At 44.8% G+C, this 12,274-nt stretch overlaps 1 protein-coding gene across 1 annotated transcript in view; it reads left to right on the forward strand.

Moving 5' to 3' along the window:
- Nucleotides 1-424: 424 nt before the first annotated feature.
- The window catches only part of LOC308703999 (uncharacterized protein), a gene marked incomplete at its 5' end in the record, with an annotated part of 30,734 nt that continues 18,884 nt past the window's right edge, over nt 425-12,274 (forward strand). The window contains 3 exons of the mRNA XM_081388048.1: nt 425-485; nt 1,295-1,387; nt 8,215-8,307. Of these exons, the coding sequence (XP_081244174.1) occupies nt 425-485; nt 1,295-1,387; nt 8,215-8,307 (247 nt within the window). The remainder of the gene's footprint in view (nt 486-1,294; nt 1,388-8,214; nt 8,308-12,274) is intronic.

Below are 12,274 nucleotides of genomic sequence, written 5' to 3' on the forward strand. Positions count from 1 at the left end.
GCTTTTACACAGCTGTCTGTGTTACACAGACACTGCACAAAAATCTAGCTTGAACCAGCCACAACTCTAGTGGAGCTTTGGGGTTTTTCATAGAAATATAAAATCTAGTAATAATAAGGGTCAAGGTGTGTTTCCTGACTCACTCGGATCTCAGGAAATAAGTAGTTGCAAGACTATAGCGGTTGCCTGTGAAAGGAGATGTGACTGAACCCAGCATTAGATGTCTTAATTGAGGTCAGAGAACTCCTCACTCAATAGCATAATATGAGTCTTTATGGATTATTATGAATTTGCTTGTTCTGTGAGGGGGTCTGAGTAAAAATAATAGTCTATGTGTAACCGAATGAATAGGACGAGTGGTGGTGATTGACGGTTGTGAGCACCAATCAGCAGGGAGGATCCACTATTTAAGAGATGGTTGGTTATGGCCTGGGATGCGTCACGTCCGGCTCCTCCTCTCTTTCCGTTGTTGACAGTGGATACAGGTATGTTTCATTAGCATGTAGCAAGTTTTGTTGTTTGCTGTGTGCATGACAGTAATGATTCATGGCCATTCTAGCCTGTCTTTTCCCCTCCCTGGTTCCCTCGGCTTGTGTTAAGTGGATGCTAAGACTACTAACCTCTCAGGTATGTGCGGACTGTTTTATGAAAGCAGAGTGGTTAGCTTGGTGGGGTTTGGGGATTAGTTGATGTTTTCGCGTTGTGTGCAGTGTTCCCTGTATCTCAGCTGAACGGCAGTTATATGAATATGGTATATCTGTGCCTGTAAAGGGATAATAGAGCTCATCTCCACTGTTTTTCGGTAAGTGTTATGCATATAGTTAAATGCTGAGAATTTTAGCAAGTAATGTATGCATTTGGTAATTGTTTTCTGTGTGGATTTGTCTCAGGATTCTCTCTCCAGCTCGTGAGCGATTTGTTTCTGCTATAGTTGCCGTCCCGGTTGCTTCTCCGTTTCCATACCGCGAGAGCGCCGTATCATCCAATTAATTAGGAGGATTGTCGCTGTCTGGTTTCTTTAAATTATACTTTAGTGTATTTTGGAGTCGACGTTCACTATTTTGTGAAAATAAGGAGGAAGTAACCCTGCGGTTGCTCCTTTTAAGCTGGTCGGAATTACTTGTTGTTTTGAAAAACCTGTTTTTGTTTTCTCTTTTTCTATTGTACCAATATCTGTATATTGTTTGTGACTTGATATGACTTTATTTTTGCCCTGTTTTTGTGATCAGTGATATAATCAATTTGTGCTTTATTGTTACTGTTTTGAAGTTGTTTGTTTTTTTCTTTCTTTCAGTCGCCGGGTTCCCACGGGTGACGGGTCTCTTGTGGTGGTGGTGGTGGTGCTCCTCCTACGGGCGGTGCCACACTTTTGAAGTGTTGTGGTTGCGTAAGCTGAGTGCACGGTGGTGTGTGTGTGCAAGTGTGCTTTTGATTTACTAGCTTTGTGATCCCTTCTCCGTGTGGTGAATCCCGGCCCTGTAAGGTTGTATTTCTTTTCTTTTCAGTTGTGTAATTAATAGTGATGTGAATTGTTGTATGTCATTTGTTGTTTTTGTTTGTCTTTAAGTCGATGTCAGCCATGCATTAACGAGTCATCAGACACATCCTGGTGCAATGGAGATTATTTTTATGTGAATCTCACACTCTTTTTAAATAGGATTTTGTATTAATAAAGTTTTGTATTTCTTTGATACCCACGTTTCCGTTCCCTTCCTTAAGAGAGTCGAACCTGTGTGACCTAAAATCTTAGGTATCAATCATATTTCCCGGGGTGAAATTCCCATGGGTGGCGTAGTCGAAGTCCCTTGTGTCTGAAACCTGGTATTGCTCCGTCACAAACTGGCGTAGACGGCAGGATCTCTATTGTGTAGGGCGAAGACGTGGGTATTGTTTTGTTGGTATTGGTATTTTTGGATATTTGTTTTTTTTCTTTTGTTTTTCTTTTTGCAGAAACCAGACAGCGGCAGTTTCGTTCGGGGGTCTGTAAAACGGACCGGTGAGTTTCGTATCTGTATTGGTAAGTGCTGTGCGTGCTTTATAGTCATGGAGGATGAACTACGTGAGTTAAAAGAATTAGTACTCCAATTAAAGGCAGATAATGAAAGATTGCGACAGGAGCAGACGCCAGCTGAACAGCCTGGTTTATCTAGCGCCCCTCTATCTGCTGCTAGGGACCCTCCCCCGCCCACTGGTTTTAGTGCACCAGAGCGATTTGTTTTTGTCCCTCGTGACAGAAAGTGTCCAAAATTTAATGGTAGGTCTGGCATTTTTTTCGATGAGTGGGTGGAGGAGGCCCAGGCTTGCATGCGGCTTCGCCACCTTTCTAATATTGATCGGGCATATTTTTTGGTTGATCATTTGGAGGGAGAAGCAAGGGAAGAGATTCGCTATCGGTCAAGGGATGAGAGGGAGGATCCAGAGAGAATTTTTCAGGCCTTGCGTAACCTGTATGGCTGTACGAAATCATATGTTGCTCTTCAAGAGTCATTTTTTTCCAGGAAACAACAGGATGGGGAGAGCTTATTGGAGTTCTCCCTGGTTCTGATGGGTCTTCTGGAAAAGGTAAAATCCCAATCACCTTATGGCATGCCCAATGCGGAAACTTTGCTGCGCGATCAATTTGTGGAATATGTTAATGATGGTACCCTCCGACGTGAGTTAAAACAGCTAGTCCGTCGCCAACCTACTGCTACATTGTTGGATGTTCGCAGTGAAGCTATTCGCTGGGAACGGGAGGGAGTGCCAGGGGGTACACGTGGTCGAAGCCAGTCTGTTCCTTCTGCCTATGGCATTCAGTATGTAGTACAGGGACATTCGCACACAAGTAGTAACGCCGTTTTAGCTACATCTGAATTGAGCGAATTACGAGAAATGCTGAAAACACAGCAACAACAATTGAATCAATTGATCCAAAGCATAGCTCAAATTCAAAATCCCCAACCCCGAATACGATCATCCCGGCCTAATCAGATTATTTGTAGAAGGTGTCAACAACCTGGTCATTATGCCGGAGATTGTGATGGGGAGCGGCGACCTTCTCGGTTTCCACTAGCACTTGCAGTATCCTCTTTAACGAGGAGTGCACAGTCACCATCTAGACAGGCGTCGGGAAACTAGTTCCCGCCGAGCTGCAGGGCCACAGCTTGGTTGGGGAAAAGACAGGCTCGGGTTTTCTGATTGGTTCAGATTTTATGTCTCGTTTTATGTCAACTTGTCCTCAACTCGTCGTGGGTATGGGTGGGGTCAAGGTATCTTGCCTGGTGGACACCGGTTCTATGGTGTCCACCATTACAGAGAGTTGTTTCTTGACAAATTTTGAATCGTGGGGTCAGGAACAGCTTCGGTCATGCCATTGGCTACAGCTCCGGGCCGCAAACGGCCTCTCAATTCCGTACATCGGCTATCTAGAACTAGATGTTGAGCTTTGCGGGCGAGTGGTCTTAGGTTGTGGGGTGCTGGTGGTCAAGGATCCTCCTGGTGGTTTGTGTGCTCGGGTTCCTGGGGTTCTGGGAATGAATGTCCTGAGCCGCTGCTACCAGGAACTCTTTGGCCAGCATGGCATGAGCCTTTTCGATTTACCTGTTGTGTCTCAGGCCCCTAGTTCTGTTTTCCAGGCCTTACAACATTGCTGTCACATTGACTCTCAGTCAGTCTTGGATCAGGGGGGGCGAGTTAGAGTGCGTGGACGTCGGGCGTGTCGCATCCCAGGCGGCACCATGAAATTGGTTGCTGTGACCTGCTCTGTACAGTACTCGAGTGGTACAGTGCTGTTTGAGCCACCAGAGGCTGGTCTTCCAGCAGGTTTGTTGGCATCTCCTTCCTTAGTACCAGTGGAACGTGGTACAGCTTATGTGCCCGTGGTTAATGTTGGCACGGTAGATGTACTATTATATGCTAGCACGGTCATAGGTACTGTCAATCAGGTTTATGTGGTTAGTTTACCTCCAGAGGTCACTGAGGTTCAAGTGGTTTCGGCTAGAGTGAGTACACAAGCGGTGCTGGTTTCTCCCACTATATTAGAACAGATTGAGTCGATTGATTTATCCGTCCTGTCAGTGGAAGAACAAGGTAAGGTAAGGGCGCTTCTTGAAAAGTATTCAACTGTGTTTTCCATGCATGAGGGAGATCTGGGATGCTCCAATCTCATCTCTCATGATATCCCTCTGCTGGATGATGTCCCTGTGCGGCAGCGGTACAGGCGTATCCCTCCCTCTGAGTACGAGGTTGTGAAGGCGCACATTAACCAACTGCTTGAGGCCCAGGTAATTAGAGAAAGCTGCAGCCCTTATGCTTCACCCATCGTCCTGGTCAAGAAGAAGGACGGTAGTCTGCGCATGTGCGTAGACTACCGTCATTTAAATTCTAAGACCAGGAAGGATGCCTTTCCTCTACCCCGAATTGAGGAAACACTGGACTCGCTGGCGGGAGCACGTTGGTTTTCCACCATGGACCTTGCCAGCGGGTACAATCAGGTTCCTGTTACAGAGGCGGACCGAGCTAAGACGGCCTTTTGCACTCCGTTTGGCCTTTTTGAATGGAACAGGATGCCATTCGGGTTGTGCAATGCCCCCGGCACCTTCCAAAGATTGATGGAACGGATGTTCGGGGACCAACAGTGCCAGTCTCTGCTCCTCTACCTTGATGACATTGTCGTGTTTTCCTCTTCAGTTGATCAACATCTGACTCGGATGGAGGTAGTGCTAAGCCGGCTACACAAGGAGGGTTTAAAGGCTAAGTTATCTAAGTGTGCGTTCTTTAAACAAGAAGTGCAGTACCTGGGTCATGTCATTTCGTCGGAGGGGGTCTCCACAGACCCAGGTAAGATTGCAGCAGTTTCACAGTGGCCGCTCCCAACCAATGTGACAGAGTTGCGGTCATTTTTAGGGTTTGCCAGCTATTACCGACGTTTTGTGGAGGGATTCGCTAGGCTAGCTGCCCCCCTACATCGGTTGGTGGCGGAGCTGGCGAATCCCAAGCACTCAAGACAGCCAAAGCGTATTGATAATGCCTGGTCTGCAGAGTGTCAGAGTAGCTTTGAGGAGTTAAAAAGGAAATTTACCACAGCACCAGTACTTGCTTATGCTGATTTTTCACTTCCATTCATCTTGGAGGTGGACGCCAGCCAGGGGGGACTGGGGGCGGTCCTCTCACAGGAACAGCAAGGCAAGGTGCGTCCCATCGCCTATGGTAGCCGGGGTCTTAGGCCCACTGAGCGCAATACATCTAACTATAGTTCTATGAAGCTGGAGTTTCTTGCGCTCAAGTGGGCCATGACTGAAAAGTTCCGGGAGTACCTGCTGGGGCATAGGTGTATGGTGTACACCGATAATAACCCTCTTAGCTACCTGACCTCTGCCAAGTTAGGGGCCATGGAACAGCGCTGGGCTGCTCAGCTGGCAGTTTTTGACTTTGAGCTCAAATATAGATCAGGTAAGAGTAACCGAAATGCTGATGCTTTGTCACGGCAAAACTTCCTGGTGGAGGGAGATCAGGATTTGTGCCGGGGTGTAGCTGTCCCAGAGTTGTTGTGTCAAGCTGCCCAAGGTGGGATGATGACTTGGGTGAATCAAATTGAAGCATTCCCCTGTCCCACCAGTGATATGTGTATGCAGCAGAAGGCAGATTCAGTCATTGGGGAGCTTTTAGTGTTCTGGAGGCGGAAGTCACCTCCTAGCTCTGAGGAGCGTAAGAAATTCTCCAGGTCTGCTGTGGTCCTGCTTCGTCAATGGGACCGCTTGGTGGAGAAAGAGGGAGTGCTTTATCGCCGGGTGTTTCGCCCGGATGGTGGAGAGGCGGTTCTCCAAGTGTTATTGCCGGCGGCCATGAAGTCTGAAGTACTGACTCAACTTCACCAACAGCACGGACACCAGGGGGTGGAGCGCACTGCTCAGCTGGTACAGCAGCGATGTTATTGGCCAAGGATGTCTGCTGACATTGCCCGCTGGTGCCAAGAGTGTGAGAGATGTCAGTGTGCTAAAGGCAACCAGCCCATCCATGCTAGCTTCATGGGACACTTGTTGGCGGCACGGCCAAATGAGATCTTAGCTTTAGATTTCACGTTGTTGGAACCCTCAAGTACAGGTATCGAGAATGTTTTAGTCATGACCGACATTTTTACCAAGTACACCTTGGCTGTACCTACCAAGGACCAACGAGCAGAGACTGTGGCCCAGGTCCTGGTAGTTGAATGGTTTTGCAAGTTTGGAGTGCCTGGTCGGATCCATTCGGACCAGGGCCGTAATTTTGAGTCGGCTCTCATTCAGCAACTCTGTTGCTTGTATGGAGTTGAAAAGTCACGAACTACACCATACCATCCGGCCGGAAACGGCCAGTGTGAACGTTTCAACAGAACCCTGCATAACCTGTTGCGTACGTTGCCGGTGGCAAAGAAAGGGGATTGGCCATTCTGTCTTCCTCAGGTACTCTTCGCCTATAATACTACTCCTCATCAAGCTACGGGGGAGTCACCTTATTTCTTGATGTTTGGGCAGGAGCCTAGACTTCCAGTTGACTTCCTTCTTGGGAGGGTTGAACGACCGCTGGCAGGTAGTGTGCATAGGTGGGTCCTGGAGCACCAGGATCGGTTGCAGGTGGCCTTTGAGGGTGCTCGTGAGCGTTTGGGGGCCGCGGCAGGTCGCCGGAAGGCCAGGCATGATCTGCAGGTACGAGAAGCACCACTGAAGGAGGGTCAGTTGGTATACCTCCGCGATCATAGCGTGAGAGGTAGACAGAAAATCCACGACCTGTGGAGCTCAGTGGTGTACCAAATCTTGAAGGCACCTAAGGAGGGGGGTGTGGTGTATACCATTGCCCCCACCACAGATTTGGATAAAGTAAAGCACGTGCACCGATCCCTGCTGAAAGCTCAAATTAGCCGGAACTCCTCCCCTCCCATCTTGCACGATAATCCGGTGGTTGAAGTTGTACAGCTTCATGGGGAGGAAGAGTTAGATGAGGGAGACTTGTTTGTCCTGGTGCCGGAAACACCGCAAGTTGACTGTGTGCAGGTACCTGAGGGTAGTGTCCCTCCCGGCCCTCCAGAGGTTGAGGAAGTGCCATCTGGTGAAGCCCAGGGGGCGGAAGGGGGTTTTGAGATGGAGGTGAACTTGCAGCCTGTAATGAGCGTCCCTGCCAGTTCTGTGGTGGTCAGGAGGACTGGAAGGACTACTGCTGGGCAGCATTCCAATGTACATCACCTTCCACGACCATTTGGGTTAAGTACAGTATCTAGTATAGCGGGTGGTACATCTGGTATTTGGTTTCGGCCATGGAAGTGAGGGCTCAGAGTGGGGGTTCTGTTGAGTTTACCGTCGGGGCGTCGGTACAGAAGCTGGGGGTGGATTGTAACCGAATGAATAGGACGAGTGGTGGTGATTGACGGTTGTGAGCACCAATCAGCAGGGAGGATCCACTATTTAAGAGATGGTTGGTTATGGCCTGGGATGCGTCACGTCCGGCTCCTCCTCTCTTTCCGTTGTTGACAGTGGATACAGGTATGTTTCATTAGCATGTAGCAAGTTTTGTTGTTTGCTGTGTGCATGACAGTAATGATTCATGGCCATTCTAGCCTGTCTTTTCCCCTCCCTGGTTCCCTCGGCTTGTGTTAAGTGGATGCTAAGACTACTAACCTCTCAGGTATGTGCGGACTGTTTTATGAAAGCAGAGTGGTTAGCTTGGTGGGGTTTGGGGATTAGTTGATGTTTTCGCGTTGTGTGCAGTGTTCCCTGTATCTCAGCTGAACGGCAGTTATATGAATATGGTATATCTGTGCCTGTAAAGGGATAATAGAGCTCATCTCCACTGTTTTTCGGATTCTCTCTCCAGCTCGTGAGCGATTTGTTTCTGCTATAGTTGCCGTCCCGGTTGCTTCTCCGTTTCCATACCGCGAGAGCGCCGTATCATCCAATTAATCAGGAGGATTGTCGCTGTCTGGTTTCTTTAAATTATACTTTAGTGTATTTTGGAGTCGACGTTCACTATTTTGTGAAAATAAGGAGGAAGTAACCCTGCGGTTGCTCCTTTTAAGCTGGTCGGAATTACTTGTTGTTTTGAAAAACCTGTTTTTGTTTTCTCTTTTTCTATTGTACCAATATCTGTATATTGTTTGTGACTTGATATGACTTTATTTTTGCCCTGTTTTTGTGATCAGTGATATAATCAATTTGTGCTTTATTGTTACTGTTTTGAAGTTGTTTGTTTTTTTCTTTCTTTCAGTCGCCGGGTTCCCACGGGTGACGGGTCTCTTGTGGTGGTGGTGGTGGTGCTCCTCCTACGGGCGGTGCCACACTTTTGAAGTGTTGTGGTTGCGTAAGCTGAGTGCACGGTGGTGTGTGTGTGCAAGTGTGCTTTTGATTTACTAGCTTTGTGATCCCTTCTCCGTGTGGTGAATCCCGGCCCTGTAAGGTTGTATTTCTTTTCTTTTTAGTTGTGTAATTAATAGTGATGTGAATTGTTGTATGTCATTTGTTGTTTTTGTTTGTCTTTAAGTCGATGTCAGCCATGCATTAACGAGTCATCAGACACATTCTGGTGCAATGGAGATTATTTTTATGTGAATCTCACACTCTTTTTAAATAGGATTTTGTATTAATAAAGTTTTGTATTTCTTTGATACCCACGTTTCCGTTCCCTTCCTTAAGAGAGTCGAACCTGTGTGACCTAAAATCTTAGGTATCAATCATATTTCCCGGGGTGAAATTCCCATGGGTGGCGTAGTCGAAGTCCCTTGTGTCTGAAACCTGGTATTGCTCCGTCACATATGCTTAATAATGAAATGTCACCTGGATGACCTGAGCTGTAGGTGTATTTGATAAAAAAAAAATACAATCACTGCCATTGGTCTTCACATAGTTTGATGGAAAGAAAGGTTTTTCTGAACTGCAGGATTTCATTAAAACCAGATCAACTCTTGAGAATAATAGGCCACACACAACATTGTTTAGCTTTTCCTGGTGTGATGTGCAGCATGTGAATATGTTTGTTTTTATCAAAATCAATTATAGAGGGACGTTCCCAGATATTGCATTGATTTTTATCGACCTTTTATACAAGAGATTCATGTGCTGGTCAAATCACTTGCATGTCAGCCGTTCACCTCTGATCCTCAATTTGTTGATGAGAGTAACCTGTAATTTCAGCTCATTGACTGTGACAGTAAATCTGTTTCATGTCCTGACAGTAATTTGTTGTTTGGTGGCCATACTGAGTGTTCAGGTTAAATAAATAGGAAAATAAGATCCAGAAGAGGTCTGTCATCTCTGATATGCACTAAACATGTTTGTAATTTGCTTCATCTGTAGAGCAAGATGTTTTCATTTTATCTAACTGAATTATTAAAGATGTGTTTTTGTTATGCCAAGGCGGGGACACACCTAATGACTAGCTGAAACATTCTAAGACTGAACTGAACACACTTACAGACTGTTTCCAATGACGCAGATTTTAAACACTGACTGTGTGAACGCGTTTGGACATGATCAGTCGTAAGTATCAAATTACATTCATAATCGGCCTTACAGTCGTTAAGTGTGTCCACTTAAGGTAACACTTAAACACAGGTCTCTGGAAAACTTGATTTTTATTGGTCAGTTGTGCCATTGAGCTACCCTGGAAATCCAGAGTTCTTGCGACAGCACAAGTTGAATTTGCTCAGCGAGTTACTCTGGCGACGAGTAATGATGCTCATTAAATATGCCCTTGTATCCGAGCTGCACCAATCACATCGGGTTATTCTGATATAGGCGGGCCAGAGGCGAGCTAAACAGATGACAACAGCGCTGTGACGTCAAAGTCATTAGTAAACATTGCAGGATGGCTATGGATGAACACCAGTTGTTTGAAACAGCTTTGGCCGCTACAATGAACGAGTTAGACTTGACTTTTTATCTAAAAGTGGAACAGAAGATGGCGTTTGAATTGTTCCTTTGCAAGAAGGACGTTTTTGCTGTTTTGCCGACCGGATACGGCAAGAGTCTAATCTACCAGTTAGCTCCGCTGGTAGCTAAGCGTATGGGGCTATATTGTTGTGATTGCGTGCAGTGAGATTTTCAAATGCATGCTTGGTGCCGCCCCTCGAGCTGGCCGATTTTCATTAGTCGATGCCAGACCATTAATCTTTCAGATTTAGGTCTGGATTTCCAGGCTACTATTGAGCGTTAAACTTGATTTCTGAACGTTGGCCATGGCAACATACCAATCTACTTTTATATCTTTCCTATAACTCCTTTCAGGCTTTCAAAGTAAGTTAGAATAGCTCAATGATGCCATCTTGTGGCTCTAAATGGGTAACTACCAACTGCAGTAAAATGGCATTGGAGGGCATTAGTATTAATTTGAATTTATATGGTGAGCATACATTCTTTGGGAGATGGCTAGACACAAAGAACGGGATGAGAGATATATTAAAATATTACTTTGTAACATATGTATATGTAAGCAAAATGATAGCCCATCTCATAGTAAAAAGTTATTTGTCTTGCAAATTAAATATATAGTAAATAGTTAATGGTAAACATACATCATCCTGTTTAGGTTTATTAAAGCAAAAATCCATTATAGATCATATGTTACAAAGAGAATAACATGCCATCTTGTTTTGAGTCAGTGCTTTTGTTAAAGCTACACTGTATTTTTTTAAGTTGATTCTTCGCAAAAAACACTTTGTTCTTTCAAAATGATATGTGCTCATTCGTGTGTATTTACTTCCACCAACTAATCAAGTATTCTTGTAAGCGTAGAATCTGCCATTCAGAATACGAGCGAGTCGCTCAAATGGCGGAAGCCATGTTGCGCCTCCATCTTGAAAATACATAAGGTAGGGTGACCATATTTTAGTTTTCAGAAAACAGGACGGGGGCGTGGTTTGGGGAGGCATGGTTAAGGGGTGGGGGCATGGTTGGGGTGAATGCATCAAAAAATACTTGACAAATGCCTTTACAACCTTGCAACTATGTTATTGTACTTTAATACATAAAGTAATACATCCTTTCCATTCAATGCTTGGCCCGCAACAATAGAATACTATTAAAAAAAAAAGTTTAGCTTTTAACACCTTTTACATGACACTATTTCTTTTCATGGCCATAGCATAGATTAAAAATCTACTACTAAAATAAAAAAATCTATTACACTATTTCAGTAAAAAAAAAAAAAAAAAAAAATTTCAATCCTCCTGATGTTCTCTTGTAGCCTTACTTTCTTTATGTGGGCTTCCAGGTCGCTAGCACCTTTATTTGACACGTACATGCCAGCTTAGCAGTTCATGCATTCTGCTTTATACGGATCCCGACCGAAATGAAAACACAGGAATTTTATCTGTAAATCATCTGTGAATTTACATTTGGGCTTTTTTTTTACGCTGTTAGCTACTTGCATCTTATCTCGCACTTGACCATAAACTGAAGCGTCGAGTCACGCTGCTAAAATTCTGTGAACGTAAAGTCCGCCTACTTTGATTTGATTGGTCATTTCAAATATTCTGACATTGACGAGTAGTGACAGACCAATGAGGCTGAGATGAACACACACACAGGCATCTGTATTCTGACGTGCTCTCTGCTTGCCGCTGCAGATTGAGGAACGCGCTGATTATAACAAGACGGGGCGAAGCCGAAGCCAGTTTGTTTTGTGTGCAAAGGCAAGCATGTATTTAAAGTACATGCTTAATGGCCCAATGAAAAATAATGAAAACCAGGACATTTTCATCACTTCATAAAAAACAGGCAGGGCAGCCAGGACAGGACGTGAAAACAGGACATGTCCTGGGAAAACAGGACGTTTGGTCACCCTAACATAAGCCAAAGAGGGACATACCTGGAAATTCAAGCTTCGCCTTTTGCGCTTTTACACTCATTGGCACCGTGACGAATGCGAGGGGGAGATTACTCACGACTGCCGGCCACCGTAGGAGTTAAAACGCCCGCGGAATGGGAGGGGCTAGAAAGTAATATTCAGTTGGTAGTCATATACAATTTCACCGCTAGATGGGAGAAAATCCTACACAGTGTAGCTTTAAGCATTAATTGGAATTAGGAATAAATTGTTAAAAAGTTACAGGAAAGACATATTTAATATTATAAAATATTTCAGTTTCAAATAAATGCTGTTCTTCTGAACTTTAGATCCATCAAAGAATCCTGAAGAAAATGTATCACGATTTCCACAAAAATATTAGGCAGCAAACTGTTTTCACTTTTCTTTTTAAATATATATATATATATATATATATATATATATATATATATATATAAAAGAAAATGGTTATTTTACATTAATA

The sequence above is a fragment of the Scardinius erythrophthalmus genome (assembly GCF_964197995.2).
Source record: "Scardinius erythrophthalmus genome assembly, chromosome: 16".
In the NCBI taxonomy this organism is placed as follows: Eukaryota; Metazoa; Chordata; class Actinopteri; order Cypriniformes; family Leuciscidae; genus Scardinius; species Scardinius erythrophthalmus.